We start from the raw sequence: 25,684 nt of genomic DNA on the forward strand, positions 1-25,684 counted from the left end.
AAGAAAGAAACACACAATCAAGCTTTTAATGATCTCCTCTCATTCAGTCATTCCTAATCATTGCAGTTTAATTCGGATTAAGATGGAGTATATTTTTTCCCAAAATAACTAAAAGAGAAACAACAAGTAGTCAAATAAAGTTGGTGAAGTTTTTGTTATGAAACGGCGCAAGTGGGTCTCATCCACGTCAGCTCTAGTTAATCAAATGTTAAAAAGATCTAAAGTATCTAGCATTGATCAGTTCACCATGTCCTTGTCTAGATTCCTTTTTCACTTTCGACTTTTATCATTAGGTGTGTGATACGATTATAAATTTTGTTGGTTCTATGCATATAATTTAAATACGACGATTAATCAATGGTAATTACGGTGATTACTATAATGTTAACTCTGTAATCATCATTAGTGTCGTTCCAAAGCATAATGTTTATTTACTACAAGGTCGACATCGGACATGTGTATCATTCGTGTACCGTTCATCCTCACGCCTTTTGCTTGATTGATTTGTTTTAATGATTTTCAATCAAATTTGGCATCAATACAAAATCGCCACGTAAGTCTCCCGTGTCAATGAGACTACTATGACGTGGATTAGACGTACAAAAAATCAATGATTTGAGTTAAATTGTCATTTTACTTGTATGTTTGTGATTGTAATACTTAACAGATGTCAGTGATGCTATTTCTAAATACTATTTGTGGTATCAAATTTGTAGTATATATCAATATCATGAACAGTTGCGAACTCAGCAAGTAAAAATGATTTCTAAAAATTAAGTTTTTATACGATTGTTGATCAAATTATTGGTGTTTTGATGCTTGATGGCAATGATATTGAGGACACAAATTTTAGTCCACTTGTTTAGATTTGATGCCGCGAGATAAGCCAATATAACGACGTTTATTATCGTTTGGTCTGAATTTTGTTCTCAACTAAACTATATAGCTCCTTATATGGATTGATAAAATTTTATGGCCAATAGTATATTTTCCGACTTATACTTATTTAAAACATTTTACAATTTTGTTTTCAAAACTGTGACCACAAAATGTGAAGGCACAAAGACAAAGTCGACCCTTGAAAAAACGACAACGATTTGCCCTGCTTTTTTTCTTTTTTTTTTTTTTTTCCAAGAAAAAACGAAATGGGACTTTAGATTTTGATTACAATTTGCAGTGTAAGTTTATTTGTAAAGCAACCTCTCATTGTCAAAATCCATAACTCATTTGCTTGATGAGTTTTGAGGAGATTTGTTGAGGTTTGTTAAGTTGTTCTTGATTGGGCAACTCTACTCTGATAAAAGGCTCTACTACATCTTCTGGATTTCCCAAAAAGAAAAAAAAGAGTCCAATCTCTCATATAATTCTTGAATGATTATAGAAAATTACAGATTGATCACAAGAAAAATTGATGATATACACATATGATTATACAAAATATCTACACACAGCCAAAGGCCAACAATCTTGTTCTCTCTTGATCCGTACTCGGTCGCTCCTTCAGCCAGGAAATCAAACACACAACTTGTGCAACTTTATATGCCTAAAGCTTTAATCGTGGTGTCATTAAAAGAAAAACCAAAAAGATAAAAATAAAGAAATGAAGAAAGATTTGCATCCCTTTGATTCAATCTTCCCATGCTGAGTTACACAGATTCAGCCTCTCTCATCTTGTATCACCATTAACCTGCAACGACGCATCTTGCATCAGTTTGAGACTGATACTGTTAAACCGTTCTCTCGAGTACTGCCTTGAAGCTTTTCTCCAATCTGTTCCTGTTTTCATCATCGTCACAAACTCTTCGTAACTTATTCTTCCATCCTGCAAAAAAAAAAATGGTTAGTTCTCTTCTATGAGATGGGACTTTTTTCAACAAGAAAACGAGAGTGAAATGGTGAAGTTAGCCAACCTTATCGGTATCAACATCACGAATAATGGCATCAACAACTTCTTCGCTTGTACCAAGTTCGTCAGACAACGCTTCCCTTAACTCATCTATTTCGATATATCCGTTATTGTTTTGATCAAAGAACGCAAATGCTTTCTTGAGATGCTCGTCATTGCCCATTTTCCTTAGGTGTACCGATATGGCAATAAACTCGTCACAGTCCAAATATCCATCTCTATCGATATCTCCCTGCAAAAAAGGAAAGCCATCGAGAGCTCAGTGAACTGCTTTAAATTAACAAAACCGGTATTGAAAATTAATGGTAAATCAAAGCTTACAGCATCCATCAGAATTTGTAAATCATCTTGGGGAATGGCATGACCAAGTTTCTGCAACCCAATTTTAAGCTCGTCGATGTTAATCTTCCCTCTTTGGCTTGTGTCCATTATTTGGAACCCTTCTCTTATACCTGAAGCTTCTTCATCTGATAAATGCTCAGCAATAACCTATCGAGAAAACGTAAAAAGACCAAAGGAAACTATTGTTAGGCTTTTTGGATCAGAAGAGATATATATATATACCTATCGGATAGTTTATAGATAATAGTATGTATTTACCCTGAGTGCTCGTTTCTTGAGCTTGTTCATGACGGTGAACTGCTTCAACCTTGCCCTCACTGTTTCACCTAATGATACATTGGGAGCTGTCTTTGCATTCTGTAACCAGGGATGATCTGGGGAAAACGAAGCAAAGACCGATTATTACTCTTTGTCTGTCTCAGATTCCAAATAAGTAAATTGCATCATCAGAAACCATAAATATGTACCTAGGACTTGTTGAGCTGTAAGACGACGCTTTTGGTCAGGATCAAGCATTTTCCTGATAAGGTCTTTTGCGTTTTCAGAAACCTTGGGCCATGGGTCCCTTCTGAAGTCTAGTACAGATCGAATAATTGCTTGTGCAACTCCTTGTTCAGTTTCTGAAAATGGTATAAACAAACAAAAGACAAGGTTCATTATTCTTATGATCGCTCCAAATATGTCCCCTTGAGACACAATTGCCACAGACGGCCCTAGAAGAAGGGAACATAGACTGACAAAACTAACCTGCCCAGAAAGGCGGGACACCACAGAGCAGTATGTAGAGAATTACACCTGCACTCCAAATGTCAACTTCTGGACCATAATTCCGTTTTAGCACCTCGGGAGCCATGTAGTACGGACTACCAACGATTTCGTCAAATCTCTCGCCTGCAAAGAAAACAATGATGCGGGTTAAGATTGTTGCCATACCGCAAGCGATCAGCTTTCAATTGAGCACCAAGACCACATTACCTGGTTTAAAGAAAACAGAGAGACCGAAATCAATGGCCTTGAGAGGTGCAGTCTCCTTCTTGTTTCCAAACAAGAAGTTCTCAGGTTTCAGGTCCCTGTGCATTACCCCATGCTTGTGACACACCTGCAAGAACACACTCATTAATCTCACATCTAAAATCATTCCACAAGACTTTCCATTTACATGAAAAGAAATGAAATTTTGAATCTATCTGCAGCAAATTGAGCCCTTTAAAGCAATGCTACAAATCTATAATGTCCAAGAAACTGAAACCAGCAACAAAAGCAGTAAGATTTATACTAGAGATTAAACCAAGACAGTAAACAAATAAAGAGTTAAATAAAAAGCCAAAACCTTGACGAACCTGAACAACTTCCATGATGGTCTTAGTGACAGCAGCAGCAGCTCTCTCGGTATAATGCCCTCTAGCCACAATCCTATCAAACAATTCACCTCCTTCACAAAGCTCCATAACCAAATGCACAGCATGCTCATCCTCAAAAGTCTCCTTCAAAGTAACAACATTAGGATGCTCAGGCATATGCCTCATGATCTCAACTTCTCTCCTAACATCCTCAATATCGACAGCTGTCCTCAGCTTCTTCTTCAAAATCGATTTACAAGCAAAAACGTCGTCTGTCTCTTTATCAGTACAAAGATACGTAACACCGAATTCTCCACGGCCTAACTCTCTCCCCAACGTGTATTTGGACTCGATCTCACGACCTGTTGGATCATTCAAGACGATAAGCTTAAGAGGTCTTCCACCTCCATCTCCACCACCGTGGTGAAGACCGTAATCAATCGAGAAAGGGTTTTGCTTCTTCCTTCCTTTTTTGGGTTTGTTATCGTTTTGAGCCAATGATCCTGCTGTTCCGCAACAATTACCCATGACTTTTCCTGATCAAAATCTTCTCTCCCACGCAAAGAAAAACAAATTTTCAAAGAGATTGGCGACGAAATTCCAGGAAAGTGGGAAACTTGAAAGGATTGAACTTTGAGAGATGGATGAGAAAAACGAAGAAGATGAAGAACATATATGAAAGGGTGGAAATTTTCAACGCGTGATTACGAAGAAGAACGTCAAAATCATTGTTCGATGGTTCTTCGAAAACCATAAAAATAAAAAATTTATTACAGAGAGAGATGATGGAAGGAAGGTCAAGAGAATCTTCTTCCCTCCCTTCTTCTCCAGCTGCTCTATGATTGTTTTTCTCTCTTTTCTTTTACTTAAAATTTTTATTTTTTAGGAATGTTTCCCATTACATTACTCTAATGTGAAATCAAAATGCCTTTAGCTAGCTTTACCGAATTACTATTGACAATATTGCCCCTACATGTGATCTTAAGGTAAGGCTTAAATACACCAATTGTTTTTTTTTCCAAACTCTTTATTTTTATAGAATGCCTATTTATGTCCGTTAAATGAATCATACAATTAATTACTCCCTCCGTTTCGTTTTAGTTGTCGTTTTAGGACTTAAATATTGATTCGTTTTAGTTGTCGTTTTAGGTTTTTAATGCAAATGTTTGGTAAAAAATTCTAGTATTATCTCTATTGTTTTAATGTTGTGGTCAATGAAATTTTTTATAAAATATATTAATAAAGGATAAAATAAAAAATTTAATACTTTTCTTAATTTGTGTAAAAAAACTTTAAACGACAACTAAAACGAAACGGAGAGAGCACGAAATAGAAATAGGGGTGTTTCAGGAATTACCTGAAGGATTAAACATGAAGCAAGAGTCTGTGACACGTTCTTAACTATGCGCCGTGGAAAAAAATAAAAAATTAAGGGTGAAATCGTAAATACGCTCGTGCTTGGGTCTCATAAATAAGCGGCCACCTTTATTTTATGTTTTCCTTTTTTCTGTTAAATTTAAAAAGGTCAAACCCGGCGATTTTGACTCGTTTTTATCACTTTCGTCGGACCCAACTAACTAAATTTTTTGACTTCGATACAACCAAACAACATAATTACTCAAAGTTATTTGCTTTTTTTCTGTCACCAAAGCTCCTGATGAACATTCCTTTCCTTACACGAGTGTTTCTATTACTCTTACCAAGTCAATGATTCATTCAATTTGTTTACTTAGATTACCATTAATAAAAAGACCGTTAACTGTAATAGATAGATAATTAGTGAAGAAAATGAGGGGTTTTGTTTTATACACTATAGTGCTTGATCATTTACCAAAGATTGAGTCTTGTTTGTTAACATTCCTAAATTATTCTATCTATACAAATGGACAAATCAAAAGAAAAATGTAAGACTTAGCAAAGAAAGGCTATATAAGCCCATTATGGCAGAAGCACAACCGAAAATAAGCCTTTCTTCATTAGCCCATCTCAGAATCTCCTCCAGTCCTCCTGTTTCACTTCCTCTCTCTTTCTTGCACTCGTGTGCTCCTTCTGTACCCGAAAGTTTGATGTTTTAGAGTTTACATATATATTAAAAAATAATTATGATTTAATTTTTTGATAATTTTTTTTATTTTTTTTTTTTATAATTTATGAACCAATAGTAATCAGTTAATTATTTGTAATCAGTACGCCTTGAAATCTACGATTTGTTAATATCAATTAATAAAAAATAAAATAAAAAACTAGAAAATCAATCTTTGTGGAACAAACCTAAAACACTAGAACATCAAACTTTCAGGAACAGAGGGAGTATAAGAATTAAGATCTATGTTTCATGTTTGTGATAAGAAATACATAGACCTTGTATGTAAAAAGGTTTAAGGCTCGTTTGAGCGAGATTTTAGTGGATTTTCGGGATTCCTTTCAAGGGATCGGAGACGTATGGTTTGAGACACGTGAGTGCAAGGAAGAGAGAATAATAATTGAAACAGAGTTGGAAACTAAGTAAGAGCTTGAACCTTTTTTCTTTTTTTTCTTTCTTTAACCTCTTTGAACCTTTTAAAGTCGTATTGGTCTCAACATATGGAATGACAAAACGATATCACAAATTACATTTTATTGTTTTTTTGTAGTCCATACAAAGTTGAAAACATATAACTACAGTATATCAGTACCTTTAAAACTCTTACATTCTATATATACACACATTGATTCCCAAGAGAAAATGTCCGTTTGCAGCCTATATATATATATATATATATAAGAAATTTTGATGTAATTAAAACTAGCAATAGCTTAGCTAGGAGAAAGCGAAGAAGGAGCGTTTGGCTGGAGGTCGTCCCACGGCTCTCATTAGATTAGCAACTTCAAGAACCCTCGCAACCTCCGTCCCTCTTTTTCCTTCTGCCGTCGCTCTCCTCTCCTCCGCCTTCCTCTGAGCTTTTGCCACTTTATTTTGTGTTTTCTCCATCGCCTTTGCTCTCCTATCTTCCAGTTTCCTCTGCATCCACATAAATGAATCAATGGCATAATCTATTATTCCAAAGACGAAATCGACCGTCTAGCTAGTCAGTCATTTGGATCGTTTTATTACATCTCAAATATTTAATGTATCACACATTTTGAAAATATCACCATTAAGGGCTCCATGAATCATTTGTGTTTCTGCCTTTTGTTTTCAAATAAACCCACTATCTTTACATTTTTTTTTGATATGCATTTTGAATCAAATTTTCATTAGCTAATTGCAAAACTTCAATTACAAACAAAAGAAGAATGCTTGTTCACGTTTATCGTTCGTAGTTTGAAAGCGTTACATATATTTTCTAAATTACTTTTGTTACACATGTAAAAAGCAAACCGATTCAAGAAAAGCATGTTAACCTAAAAAGGGAAAAAAGAATCAGAGCCTAAGTCACCTTGTTCTCTTAATCGATCGGATCTAACTAAGTAAGATATTCGTAAAAGAGAAAAATGAGTCACCTCGATTTTCTTCATCCAAGAGTTAGCTTTATGAACCTGCTCATTCAACCAACCGTTAATAACGGCGTCTTGTCTCTTAAACCTATTATTAATCTTAGCCACTTTCGCCGTTTGCCACGCCGTTATCTTCGCTTCCACCTCTTCTCTCTTCACCCTCTGCACCGAAGCAGTCGTCACCATCCGATTCTGACCACCCGATGATGACGTCAACACAATATTATTCTCCGAACCATCCCGGTTATTGTAACCGTCCGGTACAATCGCCCAAGGATTCGTATCTTCCTCAGGCACCTGATCATGATCACCAACGTCATCGTTTTCGCCGATCCTAGTCAGCTCGTTCCTTTCATCACGTATAACGTCACGATGACCACCTGACTGGTTACTTCCGTTACTGTTGTTGTCCATGGAAGATCCGGCGATGACTAGAGCGTTGAACTCTCTGCTCACGGTGGTGAAATTCTCACCGGAAGAAGTAGTCCCGTCGCTAAAAGCAATAGACCTCGACGGAGACAAGTATCCTCCTCCTCCCCTTTGTTGTGGCCGAGTAAGCTCCGTCGTCGTTGTCATCGCGTGAATATCTCTCACGACGGTTTCCGACGGCGGCGTCTCATCCCGGCGATCGGAAGCATCGGCCGTACTTGTGGTGGAGTTCTCCGTTGAACTTTCTTGACCGTACAAAGTCAACATCAGAAGAGTTGTAGTAGTAGTTAGTAGTGGAGTGTTGTAATTAGATAGTTTAGGTCTGATTATAATTAGGTGATGGAAGGAGAAGATACAAGGTAAGGCATAAATAATCAATGATTAGGATTTAATAATTCGTGTAACGAATTAAAACGTTTAGTTTACATGAGAGGTAAAATGAGAACAAGTGTAAAGTCTTTTCCATGAAAGCTACGTTCGTCCAGTAAATATGCGACTACATTTATGAAGACGTGTTCTCTTAAGATATTTAGCATGAAATTTGATTTATTAATTCGGTGGAAATTATTCTAATTGCTTGTTTTAATTTAATGAAAAAAATTCGGTACAATTTTTTTTTATATTCGAGAGCATCGTCAGAGATCTTTAGTTAGAAAATAATTAATTTGAGAAAAAAAAAAAGTTAGAAAATAATTAATTATGAAAAATAGATTATCGTAGTGTCGGCAAAATAGAACCGACCACGAAAAGCGGAGATAGTGCTTTTGACACGTGTGTTGTCATAGCAAAGGTTATATACGTGGCATTAAGTGAGTGGTAGTGTATTCCCGCCACAAGAAGCTACTCACGTCAGGTTCATGAATGTGCTCGGAAATCCCACTGGAAAGATGCCACGTATTAAACATCAGTTCAGATTATATTCATTTTTTACTCAATTCTCACTGCTAAATTGCTAATTAATACTCTCTCCGTTCTTTAAAGTTTGATGTTCTAGTATTTTTAATTTGTTCCACAAAGATTGATTTTCTAGATTTTTTATTTTATTTTTAATTAATTAATTTTAATAAATCATAGATTTCAAGACGTAATGATTAACTGTTTCAGATTACTATTGGTTCATAGTTTATTAAAAAATATTTAATAAAAGTAAATAATTAAACAATGATTGTTTCTTAAAAAATGTGAAATCTCTAGAAAATCAATCTTTTAGAAACAGATGAAGTATTATTTCTTGTCATTTTCTGATTAATTGACCCCAAAATTGGTATTTTGTTTATCTTCTAAACATAAAAAGAGCGATTGAGTTAAGGATGTTGCCAAATTTATTCCGCACGGTATGAATTGATTCGCCGAATCAAGCTCCACTAATAGTTTGTGTGTCAAGGTAATAGAGAGCCTCCAAAATTATAATATTTGCAGAATCGGTTTGGTTAGATTGCGCTATAAAATGGGCCGACATGGGCTACTCATTATCACATTTTCTTAAGAGCCCAATCAGGTAGTTTGAATCTTTTGATCATGTGATAAGGCTAGATGTGTTTTTCTTTTGGTTGATATATCTGTATAATGAAATTGACGTATCCCAAAAAAAAAATTAGGATTGTTAGAAACTTTTTTGTTAAAAAGCTTAGGATTGTTAGAAACTTGTCAACGTAAAAATAAAAGGTTCACACGCTTGATTTTAGAAACGACTCGAAAACTGACATATTATTGACACTATGTGGTAATGACGTCGTAAACACGTTAAGGTTAGCATCCACGAGAAGACCACGACCTAGTCCACGACGTTGTCTTATACATCCATCTAATAGTCTTAGACATTATCTTTTTGGTTTACAAAAAATAGGTAGTAATTAACTAAACTGAAATTAAATCTTCCCTGGACCACTTTGGTATTCAAGTTTGTTTTCTATGAAATATTTTTCATAACTTTTTTGTGTTTATCTCCTGTAATCTCATTTTCATGATCCGAAAGAGGTTGGTTTTAGGCCATATCCCTAAACATGTTTTTATTATTGTGTTTTTATTTTCAACGGTTACCAATCACGGTTCTTGAAATTTATACGGGCCTAACTTTTTTTATTTGAAATTTGGTGCAAGACGACTTGAACTATATATATGTCCTATGTTAGTATCTAATATCAGTCAATCAGAAATGTGAAACAACCAAAACTACTACTTCAAGGACATATGCCAATATATATTCTTGATCGGTGTTGAGTCAAAAACTAATGAATCTTTACATGGTATAAAATTTCGTAAGTTCAAACACATATAACCTCCAAAAAAAAAAAGTGGGATTCAATTCAGGAATGAATTAGCTAAAAGATCATAATTTCGACATTCGAGAGGGTGTCTTATGATTCTACCATTCAAAACCATAGACATAAACATTTTGCCTCAAAACAACAAACCTTTCTCAATTAAGCCTCCTTGAAGTCATCTCGCTTCCAATAATTCATTAACCACACACTCTTTAGACATATGTGTATTTTTTTGTATTGTAAGATCGATTTTTTTGGCTTTCGTCAGCTGTGGAATTGTTTTTTCTGTGTAAATAAATTTGATAAATTCCACGTACTAATAATGATTTAACTTTTGAATAGGAATTATTTCAGCTACGTTAAAATTCATTTTTAAAAAATGTTCGGTCGGTTCAGTTTTTTTTTCTTCTGAATTGAATACTTTTAACTAAAATAACCTTCATGTTCAAAGCTCGAATCTGATCAAACTGAGTTGACACTTCATAGCCGATGAAATTCAAACATAATGGCTTATTATAAATTGATTCGAAAAGTGTTTTAATTGATCGATCATGGATAATATTCTTTACCCAAATGGTCATAGTGGACTCGTCTTTGGACAAAGTATTGGAATAACGCAAGAGAGAATGTTCAAATACAACAAAAAGAGATGAGGACAAAAAAACCAATTGGTGTCCTTATCCACTTTCCAATATTCAAAATTGGAGGATTGACGGTTTGGTCAAAATCATGTCATGTTTGAATGGAAGTTTGATTTTTTGGGGACAAATCCCATGTTTCTAACCAATCCCATATGGCCTTGTCTAAACATTATTGGCTCATTTTCACATTTTGCGTAACCAAATTAAATATTGACCTCTTCTCTACGTTTACTCACTGTAACCTTTTTGTTTTATTCATCTAAATCTCTTTCAAAGTCTACCACTTTTGGCCTGTTATCCAGGAATGTTGCTTTAAATCATATCCATGTCATCATGTCATAACTTTGATTAACTGTTGTATGAGTATGTTTTATATTCACTTAGATTCCGTTTGTTTGATAAGCACACATCTTCCATTTACTTTGACAAAAAAACAAACAAATCTTCTGATTACATAATGGTTAGAGTAGATTTTTTAGTCTTACTTGTCCATTTTTACGTAATATATACATTTGGTAAACCATTAATGGTGTGGTCTTATAGTCAGTTGAGAATTTTCTTCGAATCATTTTTTTTTATTATATATAATATCATTTAAAAAAAAAATACTTTTCGGGATTAAAGACAAAATTATGGAGAAAACACGAAATAAAATATAAAAATTAGAAAAAATAAATAAATGATAATTATCACATAATACAATAATAACTACACGTGACTTACAGACAAATCATAATTAATTATTTTTAAATTAATATTATTGTAGTGCATCAAAATTAACAAAAAATAAAGAAAAAAGATTCGGTGTTTTTCCTTGAAGTTAGCACCACCTAAATTTTAGCTTTAATTATTTGTTGAAATAAAAAAAAACTGAAATTTATGTGGAGCGAATTTCAAAAAAATATATATATACTATCAAATAAGCTAAATAATAAGTTGCGAGTTAACCATCCAATACGAAAATATTTGGTTGGATTATGTTATGCCATTAATTCAATATTATCATTTATATTTTAGATTTATTCAAATATAAAATATATTATTATTTTCATTTAACTAATTCTATAAAATTGAAAATGGTTAAATAAATTAATAACTGAAACTGAACTTATCATTGACTAAAAGTAAACTAATAAATTTAATAAGATATATTTTCTATTTTTTTAAAAACTGAAATAATTGTTGCTGAGTAAATTTGTAATCAGATTGGGTTCTATGAGTAGTGATATTTTATTTTGTTTACATAAAATGATAATTTTAATTCTTTTCCCATTTATTTGTTATTTTCTTCCATACAAAGAAATTTATAGGAAATTCATCCCATAAACTAAACCTTTCTATTAAAACTATTTTTTTTTTGTTATGTTCTATTAAAAAATAAACATTATTCTAAGAATAAGTAGTATTTTTAATTTTAATAATTTTATTAACCTATAAAGAACCTCCGAGATTTCCTAGAGGTAGCTTTCCTCACACACCGTCACGGCCGCTTGTCTCCAAGTTGTCTTGGGACTCGTCGACGATGCACACATATATTTACTTATAACATTTATATATTCTTCTCGTAGCCGAACCAGAAAATTTCCAGAGAGATAATCAATTGCAGAAAAACTGAATCTTGTTGTTGAAAAAGAGCACCCATAAACTTGTTTCTCAATTCTCTCGTTTGGCCCTTTTCTTCACAATCTGCGGATATAAATAAGCATCTTCTCGTCCTCTAATAAGCCAATTCGATCCAAAAGCTCTCGTCTTTTCTCTGCGTTTTCCGGTGTTCATATTCGAGGTAGGAATAAAAGGGTTTTGCTTAGATCGTTTTTGTTTTGTATGTTCTTTCATTGCTTTATGATGAGATCTGTTGTTCATGTTTCTAAAGTTTTGTGTTTTTATTTTGATGAATCTGCATTTGTTTTTTTGTTGGTTTAAAACAAAGAAAAGGTCTAACCTTTTTTTTGTTTGATGTGAGATTTAGAGAAAAAGTTAATTTTGTTGTTTGTTTTATTTTGATCTCTTATTTGTGTGCCATTGCTCAGGCTGTGTTGTGTCTTCTTGGAGGCATAGAAAATCTCTATGGTGAGCCTTTGTTTTTTGGCGCGATTCACTTCGTTGCTCTTCTTGGTTCATAGATTTCTCACATTTGTTTGATATGTTGTCAATAGGGAGAAGCACCAGCTTTCTTTGTGGATCATCTGGAGAATGGATACACCAATGGCTTTGGTGTCAAATCCGAGCCTAAGAACAGAGATACGTCTGTCCAAATTGGGGATCGATCCGTAAGTCTCAACCTTTATGTTTTAGAATGTGAAACTGTTCTCAATACGTCGACTTTGATTTGATCTGAGGTTAATCTTTTGCAGTTTGTGATTGGTGGAAATCATGAAGGAAACCCATTGTTCCTTGGTGTTCAGATTCATGACAAAATCACTAACAAGTGGTGTGTATTAATTATATCTTCATCTTTTAGTTTTTCCCGTTAGTGTGGAATCTTAAGGATTTGAAGTCAATTTGTTTTTTTTTTTCAGCTCTAGTCCTACTGTTCTTGGGACAGGCCCTAAACCCTGCAAGGGTTACTCTGCCATTGTTCTTCCAAAAGGTCGGATTTTGGTTATCAAAAAAGGCTCAGCTTCTGATGACTCCATTTGGTTCCTTGAGGTTAGTATATGGAGAAGAATGATATTGCTTGATGTTGTTAGTGTAGAGTTTTTGGTGTTCTCATTCTCATGTGTTTGATTATTCATATAGGTGGATACTCCTTTTATCCGGGAACAAAAGAAATTGCTTGGAAGAGAGGTTGTTGCTTGGAGTAAAGGAGTAAGGGGAAATGCTGAGAAGCCTATTGTTATAAGCGGTCCTTCTGGAGTTGGAAAAGGAACACTTATATCGATGCTTATGAAGGAGTTTCCTTCAATGTTTGGGTTCTCTGTGAGCCATACAACTCGAGCTCCAAGGTGTATGGAGAAGAATGGTGTTCACTACCATTTCACTGATAAGACTGTTATGGAGAAAGAAATCAAAGACGGGAAGTTTCTCGAGTTTGCATCTGTTCATGGTAATCTATACGGAACCAGCATTGAATCCGTTGAGGTTGTAACCGATTCAGGAAAGGTAATAAAAAGATAATCTTTGTATCATCTCTTTCATGCCGTTGATCCATCAAATGATCATATTTTTTGGTGTGTATAGAGATGCATTTTGGACATTGATGTTCAAGGAGCGAGGTCAGTGAAGGCGAGTTCACTGGATGCGATATTCATATTTGTCTGTCCTCCTTCAATGAAGGAACTTGAAGATCGACTTCGTGCTCGGTAAAAATCAGACATTAGAGTTGTTTTTTTTCTTTAGATTTTTCATTGCAAGTCCTCAAATTTAAGTGCTGAAAAAACAGAGGAACCGAGACAGAGGAGCAGATCCAAAAGCGGCTTAGAAACGCTGAAGCAGAGATCAAAGCGGGGAAATCCTCTGGCATTTTTGAACACATTCTGTATAATGACAACCTTGAGGAATGCTACAAGAACCTTAAGGTGACTTAACCCACCTTTTGTTATGAATAAATTCCTCTTAAACCACTTACATTTGAAACAACTATGGCTCTCTGTTTCAGAATCTCTTGGGGATAAACGACCTTGCTCCTGTGAATGGTGTAGAAGGTAATAAATCCAAAGAGTAGACACAATGTATACTAATTAAGTAGGAAAGGAAGTCTGATGATTTTTGTGCTTGTTTGATAAAAGCAGTAGAAGGGATCGATCTGCCCAAGGAGCACACAGTAACAAAGATGGATGACAAGATTTTGATTCAAGAAACAGGAGAAGGAACCAAAAACAAAATGTACACGATTTTAACCTAATGTTCTTTCTTATGTTATCTAGATGATTTCTCTGTAGAGTTTATTAATGAAACGTCTTTTGGTGGGCAGGATCGTGTTGGATCTATCTTCAATTAACGGGGGAGCACCGGGAAGAACAAGAGGGATCGTTCTGGACACGGTTAAGTCCAGTTGACAATGAGTCTTTTTATTTCGCTGCGGGAAGCTAAGGAGGAAACATTTAGATGATGATGATGAACATTGCTCGTTGTTTTATTATGACTGTGGTTGGAAGGTAGTGTTATGCGATCACTAGATAGGCACTGATGATGATGATGATTATGGTTCTTATGATTATGATGATTCAAGAAAGTCATCATCTCTTCTGAGAGATGATGGAATAAGGTTTTTTTGTTCATTTTACTGATAAAGATTTTGTTTAATCTAAATCTTGAAAGAAGTTTTTGGTGTTATTATGACATAAAAATTACCAAAAAGTTGAAATCACTGCAATTGTTTCTTGAGATTCCCCTACTGGAATAGGACAAACAAAGAAACTTCACATCGAAATGGGGATGTATATTTAAAAATTGATCCCACACAACAGTGTTTAGTATATCGTACATGACTCGAGATCTTTCCGGACAAAAGTATGGCAGTTAGTGCCAGTTTACGGTTGAAAATAAGCCAATAATGTAAAAGCAAAGCATCTCAATAAGAGAGATGGAAGACAAAGCTATAAAAAAAAGAGACCAAGTTGTGGGACTTTGGAGCTAAAATGGGTCCTCGAAAGATAGCAACTTGCATTGATTCGTGGGTCCAAAATCGGTGACAGTGTAAATTGAAGGAAGGTTCGTTGTAGCCCTTGTTTGAAAAATCGCTAGGCGCTAGTCGGGCGCTCGGCATGGGCCTAGCGATTAATCGGAAAATCGGATTAAAATCGGGGATTAATCGGGGATTAGTTTTAGGGTTATTTTAATATTTTTAAAACATATTAATCCAATATTATTTTTAAAATTGCAGTAAACACATAAAAATGTATTTTTGAGACAAATATTTATGATTTTTATTAAAATATGAACATAAATTATTGTAAAACATTACAAACTCCCAATTCAAATGATTGAATAACAAAAATAAAAAGTTTTTTTATACTGGCAATCTAAAAATAATCGGGGTATGTAAGATTAAGCGGAGAATAATCGGATTAGGCGGGGAATAATCGGATTAGGCGGAGAGTAATCGGGTGACTGATTTCTTTAAGGGATTAGTCATTAATCGAGGCGGATAGGGTGGGCCTAGCGATTAAGCGGGGAGTAATCGGGTCTAGGCGGGGATTTTTAGAACAGGGGTTGTAGCCCACCACAGCTTCACTTTACTTAAAAGAAAATAATTAAAGATTATGCACTTATGGTCCAACTCCATCCCTCTCACGTCCTACTCAACCACACACACTTGTCACGTGCCAGTGTCACGGTGACACTCTGTAATCTGTACTACCAAGTAGACTGACGCGTGTGGCTCTCACGCGTAGGTAAAGGTATCTCTTCTGGGACCAACCCAAATCTACTATGTTAAGCTTTTGATGCAGCAGGTTCAGGTTGGGTCAGACGAAAAATGGGAATGAAACTATGTTGGGCCTAAAGAAAGCCCAAAACGGAATTAGGGTCCAACTAAGCACTGCTCGTTGACCTGAACACCAAAGAAGCCGTAGGACAAGAAAGTCTAGTGGAGGTCCAAACAGAAGACAACGAAGACATGTTCTGTGACCTATGAGTTATGCAATCAGAAGATTTCATACCAGTTTTAGGAAATGAATCTCGGTTATAAGGTGTCAAGAAGAGTTCTTTGCATCTAACAAGTATAGCCAAAGAGCTTTAGTAACAACTGTCGACTGCATAAGGATCATAACAGTATAACACAATCTATGAGGTGAGCCTTAGCTACTACAAATAAAATCAGGAACTGACCAAAGCATGATGATCTGAAAATGTTCTGCGATCCTAGCAATACAACCAATTAACTTGGAGCAGTTTGACAAGAGAGATGTTTAGCCGAATCAAATAAGCCAAGCCTGTTCCTTTGGACCAGATAGGTTCTTTCAAAAGATATAGATAGTAGCAGTGTAAGAAAAAACAGAGCTAAACAAATTAGAAAGAAGAAGAAGAAACAGAGCTAAACAAATAAAACAAATGCGAAAGAAGAAGATTTACTCAGACAACTATCCTCAGAACAGCTTAGTGTCTCCAAATATGTAACTGTTTAAGACTAAGGATAATCATGAGACAACAAAGGTGCAAATACTAAGTTGCTAAGCACAAAAACTGCTGAAAATCTTGTCTTTGAAAGACTTGACATCCTAATTAACAAACACTGGCATTCTCAAATACAAAAATCTCAACTTTGATGATCACCCATTGCACCAAATTTATCCAGTAATCATAGTTCCAGCTCCTTCATCAGACATAATCTCATGAAGCAGAGAATGTTGTCTCCTTCCATCAATAATACTAGCCGTCTTAACTCCTTGAGCAAGAGACCTTATACAACACTTGACCTTAGGAATCATCCCACCAGCAACTTTACCATCTTCAATCATCTTCTTCACTCCTTTTATATCAATCTCCTTCACCAAACTACTCGGATCCTCTTTATTCTCCAAGATTCCAGCTACATCAGTCAGCAGAATCAATTTCTCAGCTCCAAGCGCCGCCGCAAGCTCTCCAGCAACTGTATCTGCATTGATATTGTAAGCTTGACCAGAATCATCAGCAGCAACAGAGGCAATCACTGGAATGTAACCGTAATCAACGAGCGGACGTAACACAGATGGATCTACTCTTGCAACTTCACCAACGAAACCTAATTGAGCTGAATTGGGGACAGGTCGTGCAGTGAGAAGACGGCCGTCGTGTCCTGATAACCCCACGGCGGTTGCTCCGGCGGCGTTAATAAGCGAAACTAGATTCTTATTAACCTTTCCGACTAAAACCATAGAGACGATCTCCATTGTTGTTGCGTCGGTGACACGAAGTCCGTCACGAAACTCAGCTGGAATGTTGAGTTGTTTCAGGTAACGGTTAATATCAGGACCACCACCATGAACGAGGATCGGACGAAGACCAACGCACGCGAGGAGCACGAGATCGCTTACGACGGAGGATTTGAGCTCCGGCGAAGTCATTGCTGCGCCGCCGTATTTGACAACTATGGTTTTACCACGGAATTTTTGGATAAACGGTAAAGATTCAGAGAGAATCTCCACTCTATAATCCGGTGAAGGTGCATTTCCGGTTGCAATTGAAGGTGGTGTTGATACGGTGGCGTTTATCGATAAACCTAGACGGTGATGGTTCTTGCGAGGTGGATAGTTGAGAGATGGTGATTTGTTGGGGATTAGTGATTTCAGAGGATTGGAAATAGAGAAGGAGAAGGATTTAGGTGAAGCATTGGATGTGACGGTGGCCATATCTGAACCTTACCGGAGGAGGAGGAAGCGGCGGCGAATGAGCTGAAGCGAGATGATCTCTCAGATCTTCTTCGACGATTTCAGTTAAACAACAAAATGAACCAATGATTAATGTCCACGTGGAGCGTAGACACAAAGATGCTGTCCTAGCCCTAAGTTTAAACGACGACGTATTTGTGCGTTGTTCTGTCCCTCTTTATCTTGTACATAAACGATGTCGTTTCATCTTGCAGCGGGAAATATACAGAGCTCGACTTTTTCATTCTTCGTCGTCTCCGCGAGATTGCTACAACAAATTAGACGGAAATTATCTGGACTTGCCGATAATTCAGTCACAGTGAAATGGAGCGATTGGAAGAGGAATTGATACGAAGATCAGAACCGGAGTCTCTAGTCTCCGTCACTGTAGGTAGGTTCATGAGTACGCTTCTCTCAGCTCGCCCTAAAAAGCTACGAGAGTCTGTTTCCCGTCTTTCTCCTGATTCTCAAAAGGGTTCCTCAGGTTATAGGTGTTTTCATTTTTATTTTTAATTTGTGTTTATGTTTACACATGCTCTTTTGGGGTTTGTGATCTGTTTTTGTTTTCGTTATCGTTAGGCTCTATCGATGAGGCACTCTGGTTTTTGGAAAAGTGCGTTAGAGACGCTGCTCAGAGAGACGAAGCCATGGGTGAAATTCTTGTACCCATTATCGAACATGTAATATCTTAAACCCTGTGAAAACCTTGCTTGATTGTTGTAATGTCCGGTCTTTTATCTTGTATGTTCTTACGGATTGGTTTCTCTACCATTCTTGTTGTTGTTTAGACATTAAGGTTTAAGGATTCTAAGCATGGTAATCCAGCTATGATACTTCTAAATTGGCTATTTCAAGATGAAGTTCTCTTTCAAGCCCTTTCGAGAAATCTTTCGAATATCATTTCTAGGAACGAGGATAGGATTTTAGCGCTTGGATGGTGTTTACTTATCCGACGTCTTGTAGAATGCGACGATACTGGGGATCAAAGTTTTTGGCATGGTGAGCATTATAATCATCCGGCTATCTTTCTTGAAGGAAAGAAAACGCTCTCCTTATTTATGTACTTGTATACTTTTCTTTGTTGACAGGAATTAGGGAGAAACATTCTATGTTTGTGGAGATTGTTTCATCTTGTGTGCCTCACTTGTCGATCATTGTACGCGATGGAAGGTATGCTACTTCTTTGTCAGTGGACAGTGGGTATAAATATCATCTCCTGCTCTCTAATTTTTGTTCTATATGGAGTAAGTCTGTACACTTATATACATTGTCATCTCCACTTTGTTCTGAGCTGTTGTTATTTTGTTTAGCATTTTACAGGATGGATATGAAGTGCCATCTCGTCTTTCTCTTTCTGCTGCTGATTGCTTGCTGTCAATTACTGGAGCCTTAGCAAAGAGGGATAATACTCTGGTCAATAGACCAAAGCCATCAACCATTATGGGGTCTCATCAACCCGTTGCTTTGATACCTCATATTAGCGAGAAGAAAAAAAAGCAGAGTTTTCTACCTGAAGACTTGAACATTGAGGCGAATTGTATACTGTGGAACCACCTGGAGGATCTGACACGCCTTGTACAATGTCTCTTTGCTGTATGTTCACTGATCCTTCTATTATGCTCGACCTGTGTTCAAAATTTTGAAGTGATGAAGTTTATCCTTGATTTGATTTGAGTCGAGTAATATTGACAAAAAATTCCTTTCAGTGGAACAGAAAAACTCGACTACTGCATGCAAAGGGGTTAAGTCAAGTGCTGAAGTGGTTAATTGAGTTGAAAGAACATCATGGTGGCTCCCAAAAGGAAGCAGGTCTTTGACTAATGCCGCCTGTCCTTGTTCTTTTCTGTTTCTGTTTATGATTCTTGCTTATCAAATTTTTTGTTTTATACCCTGGAATTCAGGCACAGCGGCATCTGCGGGTGGAGCTCTTCTGCTCTCTTCTTGTTGGAGGCATTACAGTGTCTTGCTCCACATGGAAGATCAAAAGTTTCCAAAGATTAGTAAGGAATTGTTGGAGCAATATTTGTCTGGTATTAAGGTTAGACATTATCGACAATCTTTTTGGTTTCAAAACAGAGCTTATGGCATTGCCATCTACAGTTTCGACCTATTATTCTTTGTTAAGAAGATAGAAATTGTGCAGTAACATTTAGTAGAGTCTGCTTGAAATTGAATGGAATGTGTTTGCATGGTATATGAGTTAGATTATTTGGTCTGGAGTCTTTTATTTCACGCCGAAAACATATATAAGCTACACAGAGAGAAGTTGTAGATGTTATATTGGTTAACGGCTGTGTACTAGCTTTCTGTTTAACTTCTGGTTAGTGTTGTCCAATTTGATTGGGTTTGTAAGAAGCTCATAGCATTAATATGACGCAGTACTGGTTTTAATGCTTCTCTAGCTTTCTGCTCTTTCTCTTATTAGTGTTTTCCTAATTGATTGGGTCATCGGGAAGCTAATGATAATGATAATAATGATGCAGTATTATTCAGAAAGTTATCCCCAGAGATGTTCTGACTCCAAAACTGGTGGTATAGAGACACAAAAGTTTTTCCTAAACTGTTTATGCCTTTTGTTGGGCCGCTTTGAGGGAAAGAAATTTGAGTGCATACTATCAGAGTATGGAATGAAGCTCGTGCCTTGTCTTCTACATCAGGTATCTTTCACCATTTTTTATGAAATAGGGAGTGATGACACACTTTATATGAATTTCTCTTGAAAGTTATAAAGGTTGTTCTGATAGTTATGCTAGAATTCATTTCTTATATAGACTTTTCTGACTTCCTACTCATTATGAAACCCATAATTTTGGTTCTGCTCAATTGATGCCATGATTTAGAACATCTCCTCATACAGTTAATCTTGAAGGATATATTACCCATGCGATCATCTTAGTACTTACGTTCTTCCTTTGCATTCGAAGCTTCGCAGTAACAATGAAGAGATATCAGAAGACGTTGTTGCTATATTTAAGGCAGTCATCTTTAAACTACAATCTCAGTCCGGAGACAGCTTTTCGGATACAATGTGCATGGATGTTGTGATACCATCGCTGCTTCACCTTCTTGATGAAAGGGATGGCGCGGCCAAAGCTGTTAGTGTCCTCCTCGCTGACTATTGTTCCAAGTATGTCTAGTCTTGCTTTACTTTTAGTGCTAAATCATGAAAGTAGCTTTCTAGGTACCAGTCACGGTTCCTAGTTTGTCTTCTGACTTAAAAGAAACATTCACCAGGAATGCAGATAATAACTGTCTCAGTGAAATTCTGCAACGCCTTGTTTCTGGAACTTCTGTGCAAAGGCTGAATTCTATGGATGTGATATCAGAAGTAATCCTTATGTCAAAAGATTCATTTCCTTCTCATATACACTGGTATGCCATCATTTATGTTTTTTTGTCTCAATTTTCTTTCTCTCGTTTTTCTGCATCTTCTTTAGTTCCTTGAGTTTATTTGCATTCTCTTCCCCTCAGAAGTTAGAACTCATTTCTGCACTTATTTCAGGAAAGAGATTGCGGACTGCTTGTTAAAGTGCCTTGGAGACGAGGAAACTTGTATCTGTAAACAAACTTCAGAGTTGCTGAAGTTAATTGGTTGGTCTTCTTTTTGCCTTTATACGTGATTCCTTTGGAAGCTTTTGTTTGTGGCCGTTATCAATTCCTGGTATTGGCAGTCTTATGTCACCTATGCCCTCGAGATCTGCCCTCTCTTCATTTTATAAGATTAATTTCATAAAGTTTGCTGAAGTGTTTTGTTGAAAGGAAGAGTTAAATTAATTATTTATTATACAGATGAGGAAAACTTGTAAAGATCCCAATATATGGGTCCAAGGCTTGTTATTCCATATCTTGATAGCAGTTTTAGTTCATATAGGATAACATTTGTTTTAGTTTTTCCATAGAATTAAGCCAATCAACTGAATGATTTTTGTTTTTGTTTTTTCTTCCAGAGCCATCTTTTGTGCTACCAGATTTAGTAACCCTCATTTATGCATCCAATGGAAAAGTACACTCATCAGCTACCGGAACCTTACTTGGGGTCCTGAAACATTATAACGAGGATTCTGATGTTATATGTATGTTGCTGACCTGTCTAAGGTATCATGCTCCGTCTCTTTTTCTCCTTTCCCCCATGTATACATAGTTGTTTGTTTATGTTTATTCCCATTTACCCTAAGTGAGAACACACCGGATTCTTAGGTTAAGCTTGTAAAAGTAAACTTACGAATGCTTCATACGTTAAGATATTGACCTGACTACCTCGTTTGGTTTTAATTCTGTTTTTGCATCGTATTACGCTAATATTGAAAAGGCTTTTCTGCTTCTGATCTCCACTTTTCTCTTCTAGTAATATTCAAGCTTTGGATACTTCAGAAAGCAATGGACATTCCACTGAAGGTATTTGGCTTCTTATTTCATTGCCATAGGCTGCATGCTATACGTAATTTGTGGTAAAACTTCATTTTGTTGTTTTCCTTCTCGTGTTAAACATTTGTCTTATATATGCACAATCCAAAAGTATTGTACAAATATTCAACACTTCAAAGTATGCTGGATAAGAAATAAAATTACTGGAATGTGAAACTTGAACGATGTAAAATATGTACTAATCTAGCTGAATTACAAACTGGACACTATCAAGTTTTTCTTTGGCAAGAGCATGCTCATCATCTTCTTGTACTGTTACAGGTTCAACTTTTGACAGTGATCGAGTGCTAAAAATGATACCAGAGTGGGCTAAAAGTGTAAGTACGGGAATACGTCATACTTACTAGATTATATGCTATCTTTGAAATGAATCCATTTTAGTTTCTTAAGTGGCTGTATATGCACCATTTACGAACTGTTGGTGCACTACTGAATAGAAAATGATAACTGAACTTTTAACTCTGAACTTCAATACAAACTTTTTCAGGCATTGGTTGTTCCTTTTTTTCCCTTCCAAGTACTATTACCTTTTATCTGATTATTTTCTTGTGTATGTGCTGTGAAACCCTTCGCATGGGAATGACCAAAGCTTGTGCCAGCTATAATTAGGCAATTATAATATATTCTGCTTGTTGACTGAAATCAAATTCTTACAGGTACAAAACTGGGACTCACTGATCGGACCTTTGCTTGACAAGATGTTCTTGGAGCCATCCAATGCCATCATCGTTAGGTTTCTTAGTTGCATCAGTGAATATTTGGCAGATACGTCGGACTTGGTCCTTCCGCATGTACTTTCACATATGAAGAAGCTAAACAAGTAAGTAAAATACGCACCATAATTGTGATATCTGTGGTAAGAAAACTTTTAACAACTTCCCAAGATATAAAATATTGATTATCGATAATGTCAATTCTATTTTAGGGTGGATGAGAGCTTCATATCCAGATCTGATACTAAAAGTTCAGTTGACAAAGCTAAATCGGAGAAATCTCTATTTGACCACCTTTGCCCACTGCTTATATTAAGACTGCTTCCCCAAAGAGTGTTTGATGATATTGATTCTTCTACAATTTATGGTAAATTCCTCAGCGGGGACTCTGTGAATGGTAAGCATGCTTATGCCTTTGATTTCCTTTTCCTGATAAGAGAAGAGTGGGTATTTATCATATGGTCGTTTGACCCTTATTCCCAATTAGATTCAATGCTTTAGCTATATTTTCCTAAGCGGCATGATCCAGAGTAGATACTGACGATCTTAGACTTGATTCACCACATCTATTTCTTGTCATGTGGTACTTATCAGACTACCAAGACATCAAGTTTGAGGATTGTCAATGCATTGCCGCTTTCATTTTGGAAAGGTTATTTTACTCTCAGTGATCATCAAATGTCATCTACTCTATATTTTATATCTTCCGAACTAACTCTAGTAATACAGGGCATTTTCTAAGTTCGAATTTGAAGAAGTTCGGAAACTCTCTGCTGAGCTATGTGGACGTCTCCATCCCCAGGTGCTAACTGACTTCCCTCCTTGCTCTTGTATTGTTAGTCAATCTTGTGTAAATGTTTACATATGTTTTAAGCCTTTGTTTGAAAGTAAATTTTTATATACCAAGAAACAAGGGTAGATGCTCATTAATAGGTTTCCTCTCAAGTTCACTGCTATCTTTATGAGAAAGCAAAGCACATGCGAAATTTTCACCCGTCATAACTAGGTTCTGTTAGTAAGGAGAAGGGCTTGGTGCATTTTCTTATATCTGAAAATTTCTAAATGCTCCACTTCAGTTTTACATACACCATAGTCTAAGCCTACTCATCATCATCCAAATTTGTAATATGCCGGCACTTTTATTTGACAGGTGCTATTTCCAACTGTTTTATTGCAACTTGAAAAGGCCACAGAGCTACAAGACAGCCTCAAGATTAAAGCTTGCCTATTTTCTATATGCACATCCCTTGTGGTAATATTTTCATCTTTCGTGTTCTATATGAACATATTCAGTGATCTTTCGATGCACTATCAATTGGATTATTTTTGTACATTACAAATTTTCCGGCACTTGCAGGTTCGAGGCTGGGAGTCTTTCTCACACAGTGTGACACCTAAGATCAGGAAAGTCCTGGAAAATATTTTGTTATGGCCTTCTGTTGAAGATGAAAGTAAGACACAGGCTAGTGGCTGTTGATTTATATCTCAAGCTCTGTTACCTTTCACTTCCTCACTTCATGGCTGTTATTTTTCCTTACAGTTTCCAAAGTACAACATGGGTGCATTGATTGTCTGGCACTGATGATATGTGCTGAACTGCAAGATCTTAAATCTTTGAAAACATCTGGAGGAGAACAAATGCGTACAACAGAGGAGGACGCATCTGGTTAGTATCGTTCTATTTCATGTCTGTAGGGCTAACAATGGTTTTTTAAGACTTGTGTATAAATTGTATCCTGATCTGTAGGTGTTGATGCGTCAGGTAATTCTGTCCTAGATTACACGATCCATTGTTTAGTAGAAGACAGAAGTAACTGCTCGTCTATCCCAAAGCTGAGTACTGGTGAAAATCCTCTTCCTATTCCATTTCGTCTGTGCATGGCAAATGTGATCATTAGTGCTTGTCAAAAAATCCCCGAGTCTACCAAGAAGACTTTTGCTCGAAAAGCTCTTCCGCCTCTTGTTCATTCCCTCAAGGTACTTTCGACTGCTTACACTCATTTCTGATTTGGCTAAATTTGTTTGTATTTTGTTTTGTTTTCAACAGAATTCCTGAATTTTTCGCAGGTCATATCTGTACCTGAGGTCCGTGCAGCCTGTATCCAAGTCTTATTCTCGGCCATGTACTATCTTAAGTCCACACTTCTTCCTGTTTCATCTGATCTACTGAAACTTTCCCTGAGATTTCTTGAACAAGGATCCGAAAAGGTATCAGAAATCTATTAAACTTATTTCTAGCATGTATGTATACAATGGTATGGAAGTAGACAAAGAACTTCAATTTTAGACATGAAAGATCCTTTCTCAAGTGACTACTGTCGACAATTGTGAATCCCACAATCCATTTCCGGAAGTATCTGCATCTATAAACATCTGAACTCGAATATTTATGCCTGCCTTGGTTTTTAAGCTTATGCGGAAGTCAAATCATACTCTTGTTGTGTAGGAAAAGCTGGCTGGCGCTAAACTGATGGCATCACTGATGGCGAGTGAAGACATGATACTGGAAAACATTTCAGAGGGATTGCTCGAAGCAAGATCAGTTCTGTCAAAAGCATCTTTGTCAGATCCTTCTCAAGACGTACGTGAAGTCTGTGCTAAGCTCTTGGCATGCATAACGCCGTTGTAACCTGTGTTCTTCTTTTTTTGCCACTTTTGGTTTGTTCGTGCCAATGAAGTTGGTATGTAGATATGTGGTAGCAAACGGTGGCCTAACTTTCATAGGGATTGTAAATATTATGTAATATGCAAAGACCAAATACGTTTTAGTAACCAGTTATGGTCGGAACCTGCAGCTACCATTGTGTTTTCTGAAACTGAGTCTTGACGTTTTTAATTTGGCTTGGACTCGAAGATCT

At 36.3% G+C, this 25,684-nt stretch overlaps 5 protein-coding genes across 8 annotated transcripts; 2 read left to right on the plus strand and 3 right to left on the minus strand.

Annotated features, from left to right (window-relative positions):
• Nucleotides 1-1,342: 1,342 nt before the first annotated feature.
• On the minus strand, nt 1,343-4,435 carry LOC9314228 (calcium-dependent protein kinase 32). The gene is made up of 8 exons (XM_002878114.2): nt 3,589-4,435; nt 3,224-3,347; nt 2,996-3,139; nt 2,716-2,868; nt 2,507-2,622; nt 2,228-2,395; nt 1,911-2,138; nt 1,343-1,822 (listed from the first exon to the last, which is right to left on the minus strand). The coding sequence occupies exons 1-8, from the start codon at nt 4,114-4,116 to the stop codon at nt 1,667-1,669; spliced, it is 1,617 nt and encodes a 538-aa protein (XP_002878160.1). The 5' UTR covers nt 4,117-4,435; the 3' UTR covers nt 1,343-1,666.
• Nucleotides 4,436-6,188: 1,753 nt separating this feature from the next.
• LOC9314229 (remorin 4.1) lies at nt 6,189-8,083 on the minus strand. Its single transcript, XM_021026585.1, has 2 exons — nt 7,072-8,083; nt 6,189-6,589 (listed from the first exon to the last, which is right to left on the minus strand). Exons 1-2 carry the CDS (start codon nt 7,759-7,761, stop codon nt 6,389-6,391), a joined length of 891 nt encoding a protein of 296 aa, XP_020882244.1. The 5' UTR covers nt 7,762-8,083; the 3' UTR covers nt 6,189-6,388.
• A 3,665-nt stretch (nt 8,084-11,748) lies between these two features.
• On the plus strand, nt 11,749-14,674 carry LOC9314230 (guanylate kinase 2). Its single transcript, XM_021025949.1, has 11 exons — nt 11,749-12,182; nt 12,430-12,469; nt 12,556-12,669; nt 12,754-12,830; nt 12,919-13,048; nt 13,139-13,501; nt 13,580-13,701; nt 13,782-13,917; nt 13,998-14,043; nt 14,131-14,224; nt 14,313-14,674. The coding sequence occupies exons 2-11, from the start codon at nt 12,467-12,469 to the stop codon at nt 14,395-14,397; spliced, it is 1,170 nt and encodes a 389-aa protein (XP_020881608.1). The 5' UTR covers nt 11,749-12,182; nt 12,430-12,466; the 3' UTR covers nt 14,398-14,674.
• Nucleotides 14,675-16,282: 1,608 nt separating this feature from the next.
• LOC9312493 (acetylglutamate kinase, chloroplastic) lies at nt 16,283-17,785 on the minus strand. Its single transcript, XM_002878116.2, has one exon. It carries the CDS (start codon nt 17,668-17,670, stop codon nt 16,630-16,632), a length of 1,041 nt encoding a protein of 346 aa, XP_002878162.1. The 5' UTR covers nt 17,671-17,785; the 3' UTR covers nt 16,283-16,629.
• A 102-nt stretch (nt 17,786-17,887) lies between these two features.
• LOC9314231 lies at nt 17,888-25,679 on the plus strand. 4 transcript variants are annotated; one of them, XM_021024097.1, is made up of 24 exons: nt 17,888-18,172; nt 18,268-18,368; nt 18,477-18,687; nt 18,777-18,858; nt 18,999-19,281; nt 19,395-19,497; nt 19,590-19,726; nt 20,172-20,345; nt 20,613-20,815; nt 20,923-21,060; nt 21,191-21,279; nt 21,636-21,783; nt 22,034-22,083; nt 22,375-22,430; nt 22,770-22,933; nt 23,039-23,193; nt 23,421-23,478; nt 23,556-23,628; nt 23,977-24,078; nt 24,184-24,277; nt 24,367-24,492; nt 24,574-24,803; nt 24,894-25,034; nt 25,273-25,679. In XM_021024097.1, exons 1-24 carry the CDS (start codon nt 18,013-18,015, stop codon nt 25,453-25,455), a joined length of 3,261 nt encoding a protein of 1,086 aa, XP_020879756.1. In that variant the 5' UTR covers nt 17,888-18,012; the 3' UTR covers nt 25,456-25,679. The 4 variants fall into 4 exon arrangements, with proteins under 4 accessions (XP_020879756.1, XP_020879754.1, XP_020879755.1 ...); XM_021024095.1 differs by having other exon boundaries at nt 17,889-18,172; nt 23,039-23,223; XM_021024096.1 differs by having other exon boundaries at nt 17,889-18,172; nt 23,039-23,223; nt 24,589-24,803.
• The last annotated feature ends 5 nt before the right edge of the window (nt 25,680-25,684 follow it).

This window comes from Arabidopsis lyrata (genome assembly GCF_000004255.2).
Source record: "Arabidopsis lyrata subsp. lyrata unplaced genomic scaffold ARALYscaffold_5, whole genome shotgun sequence".
NCBI classification, from domain to species: Eukaryota; Viridiplantae; Streptophyta; class Magnoliopsida; order Brassicales; family Brassicaceae; genus Arabidopsis; species Arabidopsis lyrata.